Source organism: Crocodylus siamensis, chromosome 4, assembly GCF_052110815.1.
Source record: "Crocodylus siamensis isolate JL-2025a chromosome 4, ASM5211081v1, whole genome shotgun sequence".
In the NCBI taxonomy this organism is placed as follows: Eukaryota; Metazoa; Chordata; order Crocodylia; family Crocodylidae; genus Crocodylus; species Crocodylus siamensis.
In genome coordinates this window covers 215,535,569-215,557,149 of record NC_143398.1, presented here as the reverse complement: position 1 = coordinate 215,557,149, position 21,581 = coordinate 215,535,569, and the positions used below count along the sequence as shown (strand labels likewise).

Genomic DNA, 21,581 nt, shown 5'->3' with positions numbered 1-21,581 from the left:
TATATATATTATCATATATATATATATGATGCTTACAGGTAGAGTAAGATGGGATTGTATTTATACACACACACACACACACACACACACACACACACACACACAGGGCATGTCTACACAAGCTATGTTAATGCACATTAGCCTAATTTAATGCACATTATGGGCATGCATCGATATGTGTGTGTTCTTAATGGACATTAAAAATGGCAAAATTAGGCTAATCATGCCTAAATTTGATACCTGCAAATGAAGGTATCAAATTTAGTTGTGATTAGTTAAAGTGCATTAACACATGTAAATGAAACTGGGCACTAACTTTAGCACTGGGTCTGCCCAACCACTAGGGGCGCATGGCAGGACTTCAGGGACTTGGCACTGACTTTAGTGCCAAGTGCACTAACTTTAGTTCCAATTCCCAGCGTGTGTAGACACCTACCAAAAATTGCTTAATGCACGTTAGCTTAATGCACATTTGCATTAAATTTAGTTGTGCTTAAATGCACATGTGGACACAGCCACACACACACACATACATTGTGTGATTCTCTCAAATGAAAAAGTACATTATTTTTCTGTGTGTCTTTTGTAGTTTTCTACAGCTTTTATTACAGAAAGTATTTTTACTATGTTAGACTTAGATAGATGATAAATACATAAAGGTCAAGCTTAAATGATCCTGAAGATGGAATTACCTTGCCAGCACAAAAAATGGTCTCCTTCAGGTCCCAAGTAATGGATTTGGATGGTAAAATGTAGAGAAATTTGTACTCCAGCTGCCCATACCATACCTGTTTGGTACTTAAATTGATCTATTCTCTAGGGGTGTTACATGTCAGCTTTCCTGAGCCAGCTAATTAACTCTCAATTATTTAAATGTGATGGAGTGTTTAGAAATGTTTTCCAACCACAACCTAAGCTAAAGAAAAATATGGGTTCTCAACACTATTGAAAGTTAATCCCCATTATTATTATTTTATATAGAATTCTCACTCAATAGTCAGGATTGCAGTACTTTAAAATAAAAAAACTAAACTAAACAAAAACCCAAACAACAAAAACAGCAATATACCTTCATAACAGCTAACTGCTTGGGTTTTCACAAAACAAAGAGCAGATAAACAAGTCTGAATAGTACAATGAAGACTGTTTTGTTTGCACAATAAAGAATTGTCTTTTATTTTTTTTTTCCACATAGCCAATAAATAATTGCCTTTTATGTAGAACAGAAAATTTGAAACAGTAATGGATGCTGCTGGAAATGTAAACGTAATTATTAAAGAAGCATTATAGCAGACACAGTAGAAGCTACTGTAGTGATAAACTGAGTTCCTTTCCAATCTCTGTTCTCATTGTTTGTAGATGCTCAAACTTTCCTAAACAAATTCCTTCTGTGCTGGGATTTGTCAAGCTTGGCTTCAACCCAAGATGAATATTCCTTTCAAAATATTTAAACAAAATCAGCTTGTTTATACCATAGTCATTCAAGGGGTTAAACTAGAAAAATGTACAGAGATAACTTAGAAATAAGTGATATTTCAAATTTACCATGTTTTGGAAATATCATTAAGATTTGAATTTAAGCTAAACTTGAAGAATGTTGAGTATATTTAAAAGTATGAAAATGTGTGAGAAAATCTTGGAGCCCTAAATGGCAAAATTTGGAGAATACTAATTTTCTCTGTCTTCTTTTTTTCATCGGTTGACAAGCATAGACACACCTGTATATGTGCTATGTGCCATATATATAAATGTTTATAAAGTGCTGACTTCCTATGTGCATTTATCTAAATTACCAGTTCCTGCTAAAAGATTCACAAAAGATTATACATATCACACATTAACATTAATTGCCCCAATTACTAAAGGATAATAAATTAACTATTTATACCATAATCATCCATCATGCTTTCTTTTTATAAAAAGATAATATGCCAGTAAGTTCTGAATTTAAAATGATACATCTACTCCTAAATAACTGGTGACACTTTGACCAGAGCTGCCTCACATTGCTAAGGAAAGAAGTGTGTAGTGACTTTGATACAAAGTGATGCTTAGGAAAGTAGGGAAGGAATACAAACCAAAAAGGGACTGTTTCTTAATCACTGCTTAGCTCTTTTTCATTAATTTTACATACAACTTAATGTTGTTATATAAAATATTTGAACTGAAGGAAAATATCTATTTGAGACTTTAAAACCATTTTAGTAATATAACAGTCTCAACTGCTCATAACCTAAATTAATATGTAACCATTGGATGATACGAATAGTTGCAAATGCTGACTATAATGGTCTGAAAGGAAAGCAGTCCATACCAGATGAAAATATATTTATGAGTGGTACAGAAAGTTAAAGAGCACAAGGACTTTAATGGGTTTATTACCTCGTCATATGAAAATTATGTACTTAATTTCTACAGTTCTACATTTATAAGTTTATTCAATTAGTCCATCCCACCAGTACAAAATGGAATGATTTGTTTATAAACACTAAAAGCCATTTTGTGTTTGTATCCACCAAAATAGGCCGATTTCAAAATAGAGAGCATTGCAATTGTAAACAGTTGTCTCTATTATTGTTACTGCACTCTAGTTTTACTGCAACTATTATTCTGCCTACTAATTGCCAGCAAGACCAATAGCACGGAAACATTTGTTCATGGGCCTATAGCATTACCAATTAATCTAAAATATTTTACTGCTTAAAACCTGTTATAAAAATGGTATAGAAAAGAAAAAGAATAAGCTTTGAAACAAGTTGTACTAAGTTTAACAAACTGATGATTTTTTTCCATCCTTTTTCCAATTTTTCCATATGATTTCAAAATGAAATACAGAAATTAAATCTTCACAGTATATTATGAAATTACACACAAAAAGGATATAATAATGGCCTGATATTGCATGAAGAGATGCATCTTGGAAAAATAAAATGAACTCTCAGCTTATGAAGCAAATTCTCCCCCTTCAGTTTATAAATGCATCATGGATTCAAATTCATCAATTCTTTGTTTTGTGTTTCCTTTTCTAATCTTCCGATAGGAGATTGTATTGTATTTAGAATAACTATGTTTGGAGACATCATTTTTTCCCCCAATTTCTAGCTGCTCCCCTGGTTTCTCAGCCTGGGAGTTAAAACTGGGACTGTTAGGAGGGGATTCCTCCCTGCCATTTTCTTGTTTCTTTAAATAAGACTCCTCACTGTTTACTTTCTTATTTTCTGTCAACTGCACTAGTTCTTCCTCTTCAACATCCTCATCCTCTTCCCCTGCTGCCTTCTCTCTTGCTTTTAATTGCATCTCGTCTTTAATTTGTAATTTGCGTTCAAGGATCTGCACCATTTCTTGCGCTCCTGCGGGTAGAAACTTCTCAGCCTTGTTAGCATGTTCAACCTTTCTTCCATGAGGATGCTTTGCATTCCTTTCTTCCTGCCTATTTACTTCACATTCCTTGGTGCTTACAGAAATTATCTCCTCATATTGCCCTGCAAGAAAAACCAATAAGTACTAGATAAAGTATGGCACATTCAGAATATTTTATGCTGCAACCTGCTAAAACAAAAGTTGAATTTTAGCCTGGATTTCTATAGCTTACAAATATACCAGCCCCTATCAAAAGGGTAGGATAACCCCTGTAACCATTTTCTAAAACAGATCCAAGAGTCAGTAGTTAAATACACATGCAGCCTGGATGTCCACAAATATCACCACCAATACCCATATATTTTACAAAGGGTTTCAGATTCTCACGCTGTCTTTGTGCACCCTTACGTATTTTACTGATGATCTCCCTCATGCCTTTCTTCATGTTTATTACACATCTGACCTTTAAGTGGAAGTCTAATATGACGTAGTGATGAGGATCCAGGACTAAGTAGGATTCATGCCACTCTGGGCTGCGCTTGTGGATCTGTTATATAACACTACTTGAATTGCTTTGCCTCTGTTTTCTTTCCTTTTGTCTGTCTTGCCCATATTAGACTGTAAGTTCTTTGGGGAGGAATTCTATCACAAGCATTCATTATGGAAAATGTAAATAACTAAAGTTGTTCAAGGTTCTGAAATCAATATTCTGAGGTCAGTAAATTCCAAAATTTCAGGGAACCACAAACTGTTTAATGTGCCAAGATTTCTCATACAATGTTAACTCAGCCACACCTTAGGACCAAGTGACAGCTCAGTTCCTACACACGGACAGTAGGAAAGAAAGGGGCTGCTATATCTTCCAAGAATGGTAGGCGTGGTGGGTCATTCATGCTGCAAGCAGTACTGAGATTTCCAGAGAGACAGTTAAGCATATTACTGACAGGATAACATAATTGCACTTCCAGCAGACCTCTTTGAATGGAGTTCACAAAATGAAGAAACAAACCAAAGTGCAATTTTCACTCTTTCCCAGGTTCCCAGACTGTGTCATGCCCTTGAAAACCTTATGTTTCCTGCCACGGGAAGACACAAGATTTTGTAAAGGGAGGTGTGCAAACAGTAACTGGCACTGCAGGTCTGGCTGCACCCCTCTGCCCCTTCCCCATTAGGCAGATCTCACTGTGGCAGCAACAGCTGGGGACTTTTCTCAAATCCCAGAATCAGATAAGAATCTCCCCCCTTTGCCCTTGGCACCCCCTCCTTTCCCCTCCATGCTCAGCAACAACCCATTCCCTATTATTCCCCCTTCTCCCACCCAAAGGTGCCAAGTATTTGGGGGCCTAATGGTTCTTTCCCCACCCCCAGGAAGAATGCTGTCACCTAAAATGTGTAAAACTTTCCCCATATCCATCATCTTAGCTCTCCCCACCCCCTGCCACCCCCAGCAAAAATAAAAGTCCACACCTATGCTCCCACAGCCACCACTGTCCTCAGCTGACCTGTGGGCAGGGGGAGCTCCAGGACCCCCTTCCTGACCTACTCCAGCCAGGCTGCACATGGAGCCAGTCCCAGTTGGAGACAGTGGCAACCCTGGCAGCAGCAGGCAGGTTCCCCCACACTGAACCTGCTCCCAGGCTGGAAGGGAACAGTTGGGAAGACCAGGCAAGGAGGGGGAACCCACCCATTTCCACCACCACTGCTGTCCCTGGCACAGCCCAACTCCCCACACAGCCCAGCCGGAGTGGGGCAGGACCTGCTGTGGGGCTCCTCCCACCCCCTGGGTCAGCAGTGGGTGGGGAAGGAAGGCAATGGGAGGGGGAAGGATGTGTTGCTAAGCAGGGAGAGAAAAAGAGGAGGGTGAATTCTTACATACTTCTGGGACTCAAGCAGTCCCTGGCTGCTGTTCATGCAGCATGGTCCAAAAGGGAGTGCTACCATTTCACTGCACCCCTTCTGGATCTGCCTCTGTTTCCTAAGACCACTACTAAGAAATACCCTTTCCCCTAATCTAATACATGCTTCTATAGAGCATTATTGTGCCATTATTTTTGCATTGATAGAGTTTTGCTGATTTTTTGTGGGGTTTTTTTAAGAAAGGACAATTCTAAAGCCCTTTGGCCCATGCTTGTATACCTGCAAAGCTCAAGTTCTAACACTCTAACGGCCCTGTTACCTGAATTTGCATTTCTGGAACTTCCCCAAAGTTAACCAGGAATTTTCTGAGGCACAGTTAACCAGAATGCTTGAATATTGCCTAAATACTCAGCATGTTATTGAAGCTCGGGTCTTTAAGCTCTTCAAGAACAACAGTACTAAGGACTATAGTCAGAGATGAGTTACCTAAAATAGTTCTTAAAGTGCACAAACCTAATGCATGGTGTAAACTTTCTTGGTATACTTTCATTGTTCAGGTAACAACCACTGGCAGCTTTTCTAGCAGACATTTTATGAGGAAAATTGGGTAGTTTCCAGGATATATCAGCTCTATGTCTGCCCCTGCAGCCGGAAAGTTCTATCAGCTCTATCTGGGACACTTGCCAGTTCTTTAACCCGCGGCTACAGACATAGTATACGTTCCTCCAACAGGCAGGAACATAAGGTGGTACTTACAAGCTCCACTGCATTGTGCTCAAAACTACTAAGCCTATTTGATTTTATGTTCTCTGCTGATTCTAAAATTCCTTTAATCAGACAATGGTGCTAGCACTGTTTTGAACCACAGTAGATATTGTAAATGCACGATTAACAGCTTCCAGAATTTTCTGTTGCACATGGTCTATCTTGTATTGTCAAACATTTACAATTTTATTTCAAAGCCATTCCTTTCTCCCAAGAAAAGAAAGAATATATTCATTAAAACCTAGTTTGTGAAATATTTCTTTGGAATGAGTATGTTACTTGGCAAGTATCTCTAAGATACTTGGCATAAGATACTAATCAATGTAAGTATAAGAGAGAACAACATTTTTTGGACCCCACAGTCTATTTTCAAAATCAGAGAAACATTTTCCTCTGCACCCACGCTTCTGTTCAAGAAGGTTAAGGAGACAGTCAACAACCCCCTAATTCTCTAGGTCAGGTTTTCAAGAACACATTTGATGAGACAGTACAGTTACTCCAGTTTGTGTCCCTGGGAAATAGTTTCCATGAGACTTCAGGTCAATGATGGATCCACAAAGAGTAACACATTCTAGACAATTCTTTCCATATATCAATGTATTTCACATCAGGGCACAGCAGAGATTTTACCCTTCTTGGCCACGGCCAGATGAGCACAGCCATGTGGTATGTGACACCACACTCCTTATGTTCAGCTGTTCTCCATACTGCAATGAAGCAGCACAGAGAAAAAAAATGGAGCAGCGCACATGAGAGTACCGTGCTCTGCTCAAAAGTGAAGCCTGGAGTTGTGCTGTGGCTGCCAGCCAAGCTCTGTGTCGCAGGATTGCCACTTCTGCTGCCCTAGGAGGCCCTGAGGACTCCAGATAGGGCTGCTGGGGCCAGCCCAGTGCTGGCCCCAGCCTCCCCTACTGCCCCTGGGGTAACTTGCCACATTCCAGAGTATGCTTGGCATAAGCATGCCCTGGGGTGCACCTTGGTGCACTGCTGCTAGTTGTCCCTGGGGAACCAGACATCCCCACGACATGTGGACATGGCCTCTGGGCATGTCCACACATGCAGGAATGTGAGCTTCCAGCAGCACAAATTAGTCCCCAAGATTTGTGCCTTGGCACATGTGCCTGAACCTGCACTTTGGTGTGGAGCAAACCAATCCTGTCCAGCTCCTCCCAGATCTTAAGCTAGGGGGAGCTACAGGCTGGGGCCAGTGCCTGTGCTGGCCCCAGCAGTATAAGAAAGCTGCCCTGGTGAGCAACTCAGGGTTACTTGCCGTCAGGAGCCTCTGAGGCCCAGCCAGTTGGTATCTGTGGACATTAGCCCCTTGTGCCAGCTGGACTACTGCAGCAGCCCTGACCTAGCGTGGCCCATGCACCTTCTACCTGGTGCAGCAGTCTGGGAGTGGTGGTTGCTGCCTGGCTGTGACCTGATGCCACCTGCGACAGTACCCACCCCATTGGACCCACAGCCCCGTGGCTGTGTGCCTGCCAGACCCAGATGGGGATCACACAACCACCTGGGCTGTGGTACAGGCAGCTGAGCCTCCTGTACCTCTGGACCAGCTGCCAGTAGGCTGTGGCTGCACAGTTGGCCTTCAGGTGGCACTGCTGTCACATCCTCTGGTGTCCCCCCTCTGCCATCTCAGCAGCTATCGCCTAGAAGATTTGCTCATTGCAGTGGCCCATTTTGAACTGTCGAGGCATGTCCTCCTGGACCCAAATGGCCAGGAGGTGAGCCTCATCATCTCCCCTCCAGCTGGGTCCCCAGTGCTGGCCCTGGGCAGGTTCCTCTGACTGGGTCCCGCCACTTGCCCTACCATCAGGGATCCTGGTGTTCCCTGTTTAAAAAATGAAAATTCTCTCATTAAAAAACCCAAAATCTGTGTTCTTCCATGATTAAAATGAAACACCACTATATATAGAAAGATCGGTTGGGCAGTGTTTTATTGATATTTTTACAATTTTAAAGCAATTTGGAAGCCTGTCAGTGCCTCTATCATCATAACAAAATGAATTCTAAATATCTATACACTTTGGCATTTGCTTTTGGGTTTTTTTGTCATAGAAGAATCAGAACTGCACCAGCCCCCTTCGTTCATCAGGATGTGGGGCGCTGAGCAGCACTGGGATGCCAGTGCCCTGCCTCTGCCCATGCCCTTTCCCCTCACTCCCAACCCACAGCCCTGCTAATGCCCCTGCCTGCCCCCCACTAGCTCCCTCCCAGCATCAGCTCTGTCCCAGCACCAGGACACGGATCCAGCTGCAGCTGTACCACCTGCTGCTTTGTAGCTCTTAAGCAGTGCCAACCCTTATTGTTCTGCTCCCTGTGCCTGTGCCCAGGCCCCAGTGATCCCCATTCCATTCCTGGGAAGCTTTCAACTGAGCCTCAGGGAATGGGCTGGGCAAGGCCCTTCCCTTCCAGGCTGGCTTCCCCCTGCACAGGCTGCTCTAATGAAGAACGCAGAGCCCGCACCCCTCAGCAGTAGCAGCAGCCAGCAGTAGTCCATTGGGGCACTTGTGGCGTACTGCTAGCAGAGTCCCCCAGCAGTGCACAGTGCCATCTGAGACCCAGGGGCCAACTCCTGCCTCCGTGAAGCCAGCCCAGCCCAGCCCAATAGTGCACAGCTTCTGTATGCAGAGCCAGGAGCCCTGGGTGACAGCAGGAGCCAGCTCAGTCATTCCCGAAGCTGTACACCAGTGAGCCGGGCCAGAGCCATGTGGCACATGAAACCCCCGGGTCTCAGGCAGTTCCACATACCACCAGGGGCCTCTGCCAGCAGCAGGTCACAAGTACCCTCCTGGCCTGCTGCTGCTGTGGGGAAGCAGGGGCTGTGCACCATGCCGGGGGGACCTACCCCACTGTCCTCCCACCCCCACATCCCCCCCACCCCCACAGCCTCCTTCATCCACACCACCCCCCTGACCCTCACACTCTTGCTTTACCAGGGGCAGAGCCACTGTTACCAGCTATACCCTGCTTCTATTTGCTCCAGCACACTAAGGTAGTGTGGCCGGGTACTAGAGTGTCTCTTTAGAGGACCCAGCCTCTGGTTGCTTCAGGGCACGCTCCCAGAGCATACCCTGTGCTGCCTTTTTTATGGCATGCTTTTTTTAATACCAGAATGTCCTGGTACCAAACTTAGAATCTGTGCTGCAAATCTGCATCACGGGAAACATTGTTTTGTTCCTAGTGTGCCTCCTGCAGTGTCCCAAACTACTTTGAAATGCTGCAACACGCATGTGCTTGCTTGTCTGGATGCAGTCGTTGAGTTATAACAAGCCATTCTTCAGAGAATGTAGGATAATAACAGGTTGGACATCTTGCTATTATTAACCTCGATTCAGGTTCATAAAAAGTTTGACCACCATTATATCTCTGGTCATCAGCCTTAAAGTGCCTGAAGACCCAGACTTAAGGCAGGATCTTTGAAGCAGCTGGAGATACTTCTACAGATAGGGGAGTCCCTAAATAAAATTTATACACAGGTCCACAGTGCGGCACTGGGGATATTTTGCATATTGTTTTCCATTTCCCTTTTTTAATTAAAGAGCAAGCTGAAGAAGCTATTCATTGCTCAGCCAGCAAAACACAAAGACTTTCAGCTTTTTGCAGCCAATGGGCTTTTTCTGACCCAGATTAGAGACTGTAAGAAATCACAGTGAGACCCCCTATGCTTAGGCCAAGTACAGACAATACACTTTTACCAGCATAAGTGATCGGAGCCAATCTATACCTGTAACAAAAAGAAGTTTGGTACACAACACTGGTCTATGCCCAAAAAAGAACAGAAGTTTGGTACCCATAGACCAGTTTAAAAATGGCAGAAACTGGTCAAAGATTTGCTCCCCCGACCAAAGGGCAAATGTTTGTTTGCTACCAATCTAAACTATGCAGCTTACATAAAACCACGTAAATTTGATTGATTCTGCCTTAGGCTCTTAAAGTGTCTGTACCTTGCCCTAAATTCTAGTAGAGGAGTCTAACCTAGGCCTTTCGGAAGGGGGTTGAAATTTTGGGTAGCACTGGGCCCACTGAATCATAGTCTATCACTTGTTATCAGTACTTTAGTCTTCATCCATTCATAAAAACAAGACCCTTATAGGATAAGAGCTCTCTTTAAAACAGAAGTGAAACAAAAAGATTTTTCAGGGTGTCTGTATTATTGCTTTGACACTCTCTTCTAAACCATGCATCACTTAAAGAGTGTTTTCAACATAGTTTCAATAAGGGCAAACAGGAGATTTTCCTGGTGCAATTTTTGTTTTTAAAAAAATAATAAAATGAAAGGAAAAAGGTGGGAAGAGCAGGGAGTTCTTGGAGTACCTGCTGGTTTAAGATTTTTTAATAAAAGTGATATATTGTACTTACAGAACTGGCCACATGTTCACATGTTTGTGTAGACAACTGGTCCACCTACTCCGGTATTTAGCAGCTGCTATACCTGGTATCTAACAATATCTATATCAAAACCAACATGTAATATTTCAATTTAAGATATTAAAAAAGACAGCAAAATAAATTATTTTCATACTTTGCCTTCTTGGGAAAGCAGCTCTTTGTAATCCCCTGTCTTAATCAATTTGTGCCCAGAAAAGAGACATTTCATGTAAAAGAATCAGTAAAAATCAATAGTGAAGCCCTATTAGGTCATTTAGACCATCCAGTTCTGCCACCTAGCTGATTCCTAGACCTACTGCAGTGGAACTTCCTGTGGAAGAAGTCAAATGACTATCAATTTTGGGACATTTTGCTGATATTTGAGATACAGAACATTATAATATGCTCATTAATTTTTCCTCTGAAAAATGATTATTGCCAAAGTCTGTGATTCTTATACCTACAAGGGGAGAAAATTGATTTAAAAAAGAAGGGCAAATGAGTCTCAAGTTGTCATGAGCTGTTCAGTAATTCAGCTTAGCCTTCATTCATTCAACCTGAGCCTCAAGCTAAAATTAAAAATGAATTAAGCACTGTGTGCTGAAATGTCCCCAATAACCTGGCTTTGAGGGGCATTCAGCAAAGTTTTAATTAACATTCATTTTTTTTCCTCTGAAATCTTCTTCCTCCAATGGCCACAATTAAAAAGTCAGCATTTGCCAGCAATTACCACACAGTGGTTTCTGAGGTGAAGTTATAACACTTTTCCTCTAAAATTAGATTATGAAGCTATGTGGTGAATGTGTATTATCTGCTAGCAAATGTTGGTATTTTAATGCTGCATAATGATGCTTTCTGGGATATCTTCAGTGAGCAGTTAAAGGGTTACTGGGAGTGGGGGAGGAGCAGAATATGGGTTTACAGAAGCCAAATAAAGAGAAAGTCAGTTTAAAAGTTTCTTATGAGCAGAATACCCTCACAGCCTAGTTAGACAAGTATTCAGAGCAGAAGCCCAGATTGAATTCACCTATGCATTATAGTTCACAGTTAAAGTTGAACTCTACCATCGACAGCTCCTGGAAAACATAATTCATGCACTATGTTTGAATCAGATGGCAATAGACAGTGAGAAATTAAAACAAAGTGGAATTGCGCAGCAAATATCATCATTGTACTTGTAGAAGACTGTAAAAGAACACCTCACCCTATGAGCTCATAGTATTAATTTCTTCCATCTTCCCCTGACGCCAGTATTTTTTAACTGTTAGCAAGATTGTTAAAGGACCTAGATTGGTGACAGGAAACTGAAACCTCAGCTGTTGGTTTCACAGATAATCAGGAGTAGAATAATGAACTTTACACATTTCTTTCCAAGTTAGGAAAGGAAGTCGAAGTCCTCATCCCTCTGTCAATGAGTTGAAGAGCTGCAGCCCAGGTTTCAACATTACAAGGTAGTAGCATTGGTAATATGCTACCCTGGAGTAAGGAACTAAGAGATTGATGATTCTACTCCCAGCTTTTCAACTAAATGTGTGAACTTGTCCAAGTCACTTCAGGCCAGATTCATTGAAGATCGTGCATGTCACAGTGCCAAACTTGTAGATAATTTGTCATCTGCTGAAATCAGCATTCCTGCATGAGGTGCCTGTGCTCACCATAGGCATATCTACACCACAAGCTATAGCATGCCAGGCAACCCTCTAACATGCAGTGCTGTTTTGTCCATGTCACTTACTGAGTTGGAAACAGAATAGTCAAATTCATACACTCTTGCAGGCAGGCCAGCTAAAGAGCATGCTGGCAGCACTGTTTCCAGTCCAGCCATGTGCAGAACAATGCAGCTGGTTAGCAGTGGTTTTTCCATGGCACAATAAGTGTGTGCTATAGATGCACCCTATGCACGTGTGGGTAGAATTAGAAACCTGAGAAAATCCAGACTGCTGAGTGGGCAGTTGCCTAAGCTAAGCAGTAGAAAATGCTAAGGAAAGAGAGATGGCTTAAACTTCACTCCTTTCAAGGACATAATAATGAATCCTAATCTGTCATTAGGCCTCAGTGCTAATCTTTTTTCACAAAGCCCTGTTGTGCTTTCTACTCAATAACCCACTAGTTAGGGCATTCACTCAGGAGGTAACACACACAGGTTGTCTCTTGTTGCCTCTGCAACTCCCACTTCTGAGGTGAGTGCTCCAGCCACTCAGTTCTAGATAATTCTGGGGTAGGACTTCTTCTGAACAGAGCCTCCTGTTGAAGCTATTCCAGTCTGCAAAGGTCTTCATAGCCTGGCGATTAGGGCTCTCTCCTGGGAGTGGGGAGACTTGGAATCAGTGAAAAACAAGCAAAGCTCGCAGCTGACTTTTAAGACATGGCCACTAGTGGAGGGCAAGGTGGTGCTACAATCTACTACCACCCCCAGGCAGGGAGCAAGAATCTTGGGTTTTATGGTCTTCTTCTACCTTAGACGCTAAGAATACACAATCATAAAGCCTGAGGCTGAATCAATTCAGTCTTTGCAGGTTACTCTAAGCTGAAGCGAATAAAGTGAGAGGTAAGTGAACAGACATTCACTTTTGATTCAGAAAATGCAGCCACATGCCTGCAGTGGCTCAGGCCATAAGCCAGGGGGCGCTAGAGCATGCCTTCTAGCCTGACACCCACTCCCAAAGGGAAGGGACAGAAGCTCCAAGACTTTTCCCCCCTCTCTACTCAAGTGGAGGGGGCATGGCCAGGGCCCAGGAGGGTGGAGGTTTAAATCCCTTCCCTGACCCACACAGGAGCCCAGCCCAGGTCTGGCTGGGAGGGGCAGCAGGGCCTTCCAGGCTTCTGCCCCCTGCCCCCCACTACCCGCTGGAAGGGGGAGGTGGGCAGCCCCTGCCAGCCTGAATAGGAGGTGGGTAGAGGAAAAAAGGAGTGGCACTGAATTCATAAAAGCTTGAACAAGAATAGTCCTTCCTCTGAAGCCAGCACATATTGAACACAGTAATTTGCAACCTCAAGCATGCAACAAACAACAACCAAAAATCTTTGCCTAAGCTAAGATACATCACAGAAAAACACAGTAAGAGTGCACACAGCTTAGTCTAACTTAAAATGGAATGTAAGAAACCAAAAAGACAAGAGAAAGCCTTGCATAAGTCTTATATAATCCTGAGGGCACAGTATCTCCTTACAGCCAGGTATTCAGAAAGTCTTTCTTGGGGAATCAGCAGGTAGTTTTAGGTATTGAAGTGGAGCCACAGGCTCGTCCCTACTTGGGTCTCTACAGGTGCACCCCTTCTCCCCCTTGGTTGCCTTAACATTAGTATGCTTGTCACCTATAGCAGCTTTGGCAGGTCTCTCTGCATTCAGTGTCTTTTGCAGACAATGGTCTTTGGGTAGATGTGATATCTTTTATTAGAGCAACTGAATAGTTGGGAAAATTGTTCTTTGCAAGCTTTCAGGCACAAACACCCTTCTTCAGGCATAGGGACAGTCTGCTGGTGTTTATGTGCTCTCCTGGCTGGAATGGAAGCCAATATGCAAAATGCAGATCTATGAAAATGCAAGTGCGTGCCAGTGAGGATCAGAGGAAATGGGAGACAGTAGGTGTGAGACAGGTAGGTGGGGGTGGGAGATCGGAAAGGGAAACATTGAACTGGTGATAGAATGTAGCTAGTAAAATGCAGATAATTTACCTGGGATTATCAGATGGCAGGCAGGTCTTTTGTCTTTTCTTTTACAGGTTCTGCTTTATTATGTAAATGTAGTTCTCTGCTTCTTTGGTGTCACCAGCCCAAGCAGTCTGGGACCCTCTCCTGTTCCCTCAGCTCTGTCTCTAGCACATACATGTGATGATTGTGCTAGGTCTTTAACAACACCTCTCACCTCTCAATCTGGTCCTGAAGGGCTTGGCCCTGTGCTCCCAGATGGTGGGGGACCAGTCCCTCCAGCACTGGTTCCCCAGCCTCTTTCCCCTCCCCCATGGCCTGGAGGAGCTGAGGGAAAATTACCCCTTATCAACTGCTGGCCTCAGTGTGCCAGAGGGGGGAGGGGGTGAAGTCTGCTGGTCTCCTGCCAGCCCCCTGCCAAGCAAATCTGAGCTAGGTTCCCATGGCAGTGGGACAGAGGGTTTAAACCTCCCTCCCTCCCCTCTGCCTGACCTGCCTGCCCACAGCTCCACCCCCACTCCAGTGGAGAAAAATCTGGCAGGGGCTCCTCTCCGCCCTCCCCCTCCACCACACAGGCAAACCTAGCTGTGGTCCCCAACTGGGTTTTCCACCCCAACCCCCTTGTCAGCCATCCCTCACTGCTCTGGCTAGAGAACAGAGGGGCAGGGCCAACACTGCTCTCTGGAGCAGATAGCACAGCACAGCCCAGGGCTGCAAAGCAACCTGGGATGCTGGGGGACTGTGACTTAACTTGAACCAGGAAGGGGTCTGGGACTGAGGCTACTGGTTTGGCTGACAGAGAGCAGATTTAGGCTAGATATCAGGAAAAACTTCTTCATGGTAAGGGTGGGCAAAATTTGGAATGGGCTTCCAAGGGTGGTGGTGCTGTCTCCCACCTTGGGGATCTTTAAGAGAAGGCTGGTTAGGCATCTGGCTAGGGTCATCTGACCCCAGCACCCTTTCCTGCCTAGGCAGGGGGTTGGACTCGATAATCTGTTGAGGTCCCTTCCGACCCTAGCATCTATGAATCTATGAAAAGTTCCTTAAACTGGTTTGATTCAAATCAGTTAAGTCTGAAATGACATTCAACCAGGTTTATCTTAAATCAGTTTCAGCCATTTTGAAACTGGTTTATGTGCACTGTATTTTTGTTCTGTTACAGGTTTTAACCAGTTCATGATCACTTAAACTGGTTTATGTTCAACTTCTGTCCATAGCCAGAGGGTTTAAGCCCATTTCTCCCACCTCTCAGGAAAGTGTCCTAACTTTCAGAATACCAGCTTGGCTGAAGGAATGGACATGCTCTAACCTTCCTTGTGAAGCTGCGTGTCTGTGCAGGAAGGAACAAAAGATTAATGGAGGCAATATGAGAGAGCCTAAAATCCTGACTTCGTAACATAGCAGTTAGAGTTGAGGGAGACCTTGGTTTCACTCCCAGCTCCTGTGATTATTTCCAGGTTTTCCCAATGGATATTTAAGGAAAATGCATAAATAATAATAGGAATTGGGGAGGCCACCAGTACCACACCTGGATTATAGTCTTCTGGTTAAGGTACTTTCTTGGGACGTGGGACATATGAGCTTAAATCCCTTGGAGCTGAGGAGGTTTTCCATTTCTTCAGTGAATGCTCTAACCATAAGTCTATCAGATGATGGGCAGCACCACCCCTACTGTATTTTAGGAATTATGCATGTCATGAGGACCTTCTGTCCTGTCAGCGTGTGCTCAGTGTGCTCCATGCACACCTACTAAACAAGACTTCTGTGAGGACTTTGGCACTGTTCCACCCAATTTCGGTGTCCTGATTGGATTTAGGTAGGAGCTAGATGCCTAGCCAGTTGGGGTAGGGCAAATCTATTTATATGAAGAGCCAGAACTGTAAGTGCCAGAGAACTGCACAACTAATTAGGGAGGTATCCAATGTGGTGCCGATCTTCAAGAAAGGGAGGAGAGTGGATCCGGCTAACTACAGGCCCATTAGCCTGACTTCTATCCTGGGGAAGATCTTAGGAAAGTTTATTAAGGAGGCCATCCTTGAGGGACTCGCCCAGGCTAACATTCTAAGGGATAGCCAGCACGGGTTTGTTGCGGGTAGGTCTTGTTTGACCAATCTCATTTCCTTCTATGACCAGGTGACCTATCACCTGGACAAGGGAGAAGAGATTGATGTCATATATCTTGACTTCAAAAAAGCTTTTGATCTGGTACCCCATGATCACCTCTTGGCCAAACTGCCCAGTTGTGGCCTTGGCTCCACCACTATCCTCTGGCTGGGAAATTGGCTTCGTGGTCAGACCCAGAGGGTTGTGATTGATGGCAGTCACTCATCATGGTGCCCTGTGACCAGTGGGGTCCCTCAAGGCTCTGTCCTGGGATCCAGACTGTTCAACATCTTCATTAACGATGTGGACATTGGAGTTAGGAGTGGACTGGCCAAGTTCGCCGATGACACCAAACTTTGGGGCAAAGCATCCATGCCAGAAGATAGGCAGGTGATCCAGGCTGACCTGGACAAGCTCAGCAAATGGGCAGACGAGAACCTCATGGTGTTTAACACCGAAAAATGCAAGGTTCTCCACCTTGGGAGGAAAAACCTGCAGCACCCTTATAGGCTCGGCAGTGCTACGTTGGTTAGCACTACAGAAGAAAAAGACCTGGGGGTCATCATTGACCACAAGATGAACATGAGCCTCCAATGCGATGCTGCGGCTAGTAAAGCGACCAAAATGCTGGCATGCATCCATAGATGCTTCTCGAGCAAATCCCGGGACGTCATTCTCCCCTTGTATTCGGCCTTGGTGAGGCCGCAGCTGGAGTACTGCGTCCAGTTTTGGGCTCCACAATTCAAAAAGGATGTGGAGAAGCTTGAGAGAGTCCAGAGGAGAGCCACGCGCATGATCAGAGGTCAGGAAAACAGATCTTACGATGACAGGCTGAGAGCCACGGGACTCTTTAGCCTGGAAAAGCGCAGGCTCAGGGGTGATCTGATGGCCACCTATAAGTTTATCAGGGGTGACCACCAGGATCTGGGGGAACTTCTGTTCACCAGAGCACCCCAAGGGATGACGAGGTCGAACAGTCACAAACTCCTGCAAGACCATTTCAGGCTGGACATAAGGAAGAATTTCTTTACTGTCCGAGCCCCCAAGGTCTGGAACAGTCTGTCAGCGGAGGTGGTTCAAGCACCTACATTGAACACCTTCAAGAGTAAATTGGATGCTTATCTTGCTGGGATCCTATGACCCCAGCTGACTTCCTGCCGTTTGGGCAGGGGGCTGGACTCAATGATCTCCTGAGGTCCCTTCCAGCCCTGATGTCTATGAAATCTATGAAATATGCCAGTCATGTCTGAAATACAAGGTGTGTCTACACATGCATTTTTTTATGTGCATTAAATTTAGTACTTCCAATAGGAGGTACTAAAGAAATGTGCATTAGGCTGCCTTACTGTGCAGTAATGAATGTGCACATTTTTAAAGTGACACTTAATGTACAGTAGTCACATTTTACTGTGAATTAGTGTAATTACATGATTTTTCACATGACACTTTAATGTGCAGTAAAATAGGCTACTGCTCATTAAAGTGCACGTGTAAACATGCCCTAGGAAATTTTACTAGCCGATCCAGGTGCTAAAGCAAGTAAGACACTTTAGTCTTATGCAGCACCAAAAAGGTGGGGAGATCAAAAGCGGGGGAGGAGGGGAGTAGTGTAGTTGAACCCTCTCCCCTTCTTTGATAGTTGCTCCACCCAAACTTTAAAAGCAACTGCCTGGCAGTGGCATTTCTATTCAGGCAGCAGTGAGGGAGTCAACTGACTTCATGACTCACTTAATCAACCTACTTCCTGCAAATCTTTCTTCACTCCAGAGGTATTAACAACCCTTTTTCCTTTTTAATGGTCTTGATGGTCCACTATTTAAACTATCCTTTCTTCTGCAATTTCACTCTTAATTAGTCATTTCTGGTAATGTCTCTCATCTATTTCACAGCCCTGCAGCATGTTTTAGCTTTGGCTAAAAACCTTAACTGATGTATTAATTCAGGTGTAGAAATGACAGACAGTGAAATAGTGGAGGTACTGTCAAGACACTCAATAAAACTAGATTTTGTTTTACAGATCTGAATACATTTAAGTATAATGACTACAGGACTAATGGGACACTATCTTTTGCCATTTTGTCCACTTCATTTTTTTTTAAACTTAATTTATATTCTAGCAAATGAGTAAATATTCCAATGAATTTACATTTGTTTTTGCTTTGATCTCAAACTGAATGATACAGTGCTAGATCCCTAGTATATTAGTAAAGCTTGTTTCTGTTTAACTGGAGAAAAATGTGTTGTAATATGTGATGATGTGCCACACCAACTATACCCCCCTTTTCAAAATCCTAGATCTGCTCATGGCAGTGGGGGTATTGAGAATGTAATTTTTGGACTTAGGCACTTATAGTGTCAGATAGGTAGCAGTTAGGCATCTAAACCCTTTTGTGGATGTAGCCGTTAACCTCTTAGTGCCTTTGCTCATCTCTGTGAAACAGGGATTATAGCAATCCTCTATTTTTCCAAGGAATTTTTTTAAGTTCCAAAACTAAAGTAATGGGTCTGTGCCTATCTAACCTTGAAATGTTCAAAAGCAGGTTAGGCAGACACTTGGCTGAGATATCTTAGTCAGGGATGATCTTGCCTTGAGAAGGGGTCTGAATTAAACAACCTTATAAGGTCCCTTCCAGTTCTCCTTTTTATGACGCTATGAACCTATGTACATTCCTAAGATACATCCCTGAGCACCAGTGATGTTTTCTAAGTTTCAGAAGCTCTATAAACTTTGAGTGATTTATGGCTCAGTGCAGAAGCAGGAATTTGATTTATTTTCTAGTTTTTTACTTCGAAAAAATAAATGTTTGTAAAACCATTTTCTTTAAGTCATATAACACAACATTTCTTATTACCTTCCTCTGATTTCTTTTGCTCAGCTCGTGCTTCCTGGGAAGGGATGTCAGCTGATCTCTTCTTTAGAGTTGTATTGTTTTCATCTTGTTTTTCTTTAGAAGATACAAGAAAGTAAGAAAGCAACTAATGATGCAGCTCAGAATGATAAAGACTAGGTTTTAATAGCCTGCTGCCTTTGCTAAGTAGGAGTTAAAAACTGCTTAGCTCTTCAGCCACATATTTTAACATCATTTATCTATACCTGAAGCAATGCTGCAGGCAACTTAATTTACTTCCTTGCATGTATCTTTCCTTTCTAGTTCAAATTTGAATCCAATTCTGAATTACTCCTCATCAATGTTATATCTACCCAAAAGGGTGAAGTTTAAGATACATAGTACTATTCATGATGCTGTGTTGAAAATGAAGGATTTTCTTTCCAAGCAAATTAAAAAAATGCAACAATTGACTTTACCTTCACATTGCTGCTTCCCTTCAGGAGCTTCACACGTTGTGCTGTCCTCTAAAGAATTTTTAATTTCCTCTGGATTTTCTTTTAAAAATGGAGCTTCAGAACTGGTTTCTGCATCTTCACGTGGAACTGACCCAACAGATTTTGCTATTTCATCAATAATATCAATGACGTGGAACCGAGTTTTTTCAGGAGGTACATTCCCATTATACTCAGATATGCTGGATGCAATTGGTGCATCTTCTGTCATGATTATGGTAGTGTCCTACTTATTCCCTTAGGCTGTACACTTCCACTGAAGTCACAGTATCCTGCAACCAAAAAAAAAATTAGCTATTTGCCTTATTACCTTTCTCACTTGGTTCCCCAACCCCCCATAAAGAGTTATTAAGCTTCTCTTCTGACAGCACTGTAGCAAAACAGGGGACAGAGTAACAATATCAGGTTTTGTCTAGGATTTGTCAGCAGTCCCTTTACACAAAATAATCCAATCAGCACCTTTCTTGTTGCTTAGAGTCTTCCAGTTGCATAATTAAATGCACCATTTTAATTTACATACACAAACAATCTGAAGCAACAAAGCTTTTGTGCTGGCATGTAGAGCAGGTCTTTCAGCATGTCAGCCTGGTGGTAATAAACAGAGATTTTGTACTCTTGTCATAATGGCTCTTTGTGTGCTCTCCTCAGAACAGGAAAAACAATTGTTCTAAATCTTTAATCCAGGCAGGGTGACGGCCTTTAGTCATATTAATTATATGTAACCAGCTTAACATTCCCCAAAAGGTTTATATTCTGTTAAATCTCAAAATACTGTTGGTCAGACAATAGGTTCATTTTACATTGGTTAAGGGGCAAGCTATTTTATTTGAGAAGCATACATACTTTGCATACAATACAGCACAATGCCACTTTCTTCCATACAGCATAGCTTATGCCACCTATATCCATCCAATAATACTTTACAGAAATAGGACCAAATCCTGGAAGTCATTTATTTCAATGGAAGTTGCAAACATTCTTCCCTGCTTAGGATCTGACCCTCAGAAATAAGATTGGAGAATTAAAATAAAAAATAATAGTAGTAAAACTGGAAGGAGGGAAAGAAACTTTCTAAAATGAGATGGTGAATTGATAAGGCAGAGAAATCCCCATGACAGGACATTTCTACATGCTAGAGAACCTGGTGCAAACATTTTCAATAGAGTGATGATAGAGTCATCACAAACAAGCGTGGTTGTCATATAGCATGTAGACAGATTCCAGATTTAATCCTAATAATATCTAATAATAACATAATAATCTGTATGACAAAAGAAGCAGTGGCAGAAGATTAATACTAATATAATTACTTATAACCCTGATCCAACAAGCTGACTGAGGAAAATGAAACTTTTTATAAGAATACTCACAAAGAATGAAAGAAGTCACTGCCATGACTCACTGGGTAACAGCTGGCCTGGACAAAGCATTAAAGGCATTTTCTGCCCATAACTGAACTTATCCCTCCCCCCTACAAGCCTACCACATTAAACCAAGTTTATATAAGAATATGTATCTCCAAATTACTTTTCATATTTGTACAGTGCAAAACATATATTTTTTTGGCTTACACATTTCAGAATCATTCTGGTGAGATCCTACATGGCGACTGAAAATGGACCAAAAGCCCTGACATCTTTCAATGATCAGTAAGCATGCACTTTAAAATCAATATTTTTTTCATAATTGTCATAAAATAAGTTTACTGTAAGTGATCTGTAATTGTTTTAACTCTTCATACCAGATGAAGAGTTAAAAGTGGACTGGACATGTATGTGCATAGATAGCCAAGAGGAAAGGAACTTTGGAAATGGAAGGATTGCTACCGGTGTGGAGGAGGTCATTTTCAAACAACATTTTGCTGCTGCTGTCCCTTGGATTCAAAATGTTTGTTCAAATGGACCTTTTCAGGTGTTTCGGGGAAAGGCCATGGAATGCAGCATTTTCTTACTTGATAAGTTTTGTTCTCAGTATTTTTGTCAGTTGGGATATGCCACTGAAATGGAGTCAAAAAGGGACAAAAAATCATCTCCTTATGGCTATACCTTATAGCATCTTTGTTGTCTTTGTCTTCAGATTATGACATTAATGATATCTGTGAAATCCAGATTTAGCTGTTGATAGATTTGTCT

General features: G+C 42.8%; 1 protein-coding gene across 1 annotated transcript; it reads right to left on the bottom strand.

Annotated features, from left to right (window-relative positions):
• Positions 1-586: 586 nt before the first annotated feature.
• Positions 587-20,044, bottom strand: ERMN (ermin). Its single transcript, XM_090041255.1, has 4 exons — positions 19,970-20,044; positions 19,414-19,721; positions 18,959-19,051; positions 587-3,482 (listed from the first exon to the last, which is right to left on the bottom strand). Exons 2-4 carry the CDS (start codon positions 19,658-19,660, stop codon positions 2,971-2,973), a joined length of 852 nt encoding a protein of 283 aa, XP_089897381.1. The 5' UTR covers positions 19,661-19,721; positions 19,970-20,044; the 3' UTR covers positions 587-2,970.
• Positions 20,045-21,581: the final 1,537 nt, after the last annotated feature.

Excerpts from the sequence above, each read along its gene's own strand:
- ERMN (XM_090041255.1), bottom strand. The coding sequence starts at position 19,660 with ATGACAGAAGATGCACCAATTGCATCCAGCATATCTGAGTATAATGGG. Across the intron at positions 19,052-19,413 it reads AGGGAAGCAGCAATGTGAAG|AAAAACAAGATGAAAACAAT; the intron begins GTAAAGTCAATT and ends TATCTTCTAAAG. Across the intron at positions 3,483-18,958 it reads GCAAAAGAAATCAGAGGAAG|GGCAATATGAGGAGATAATT; the intron begins GTAATAAGAAAT and ends TTTTTCTTGCAG.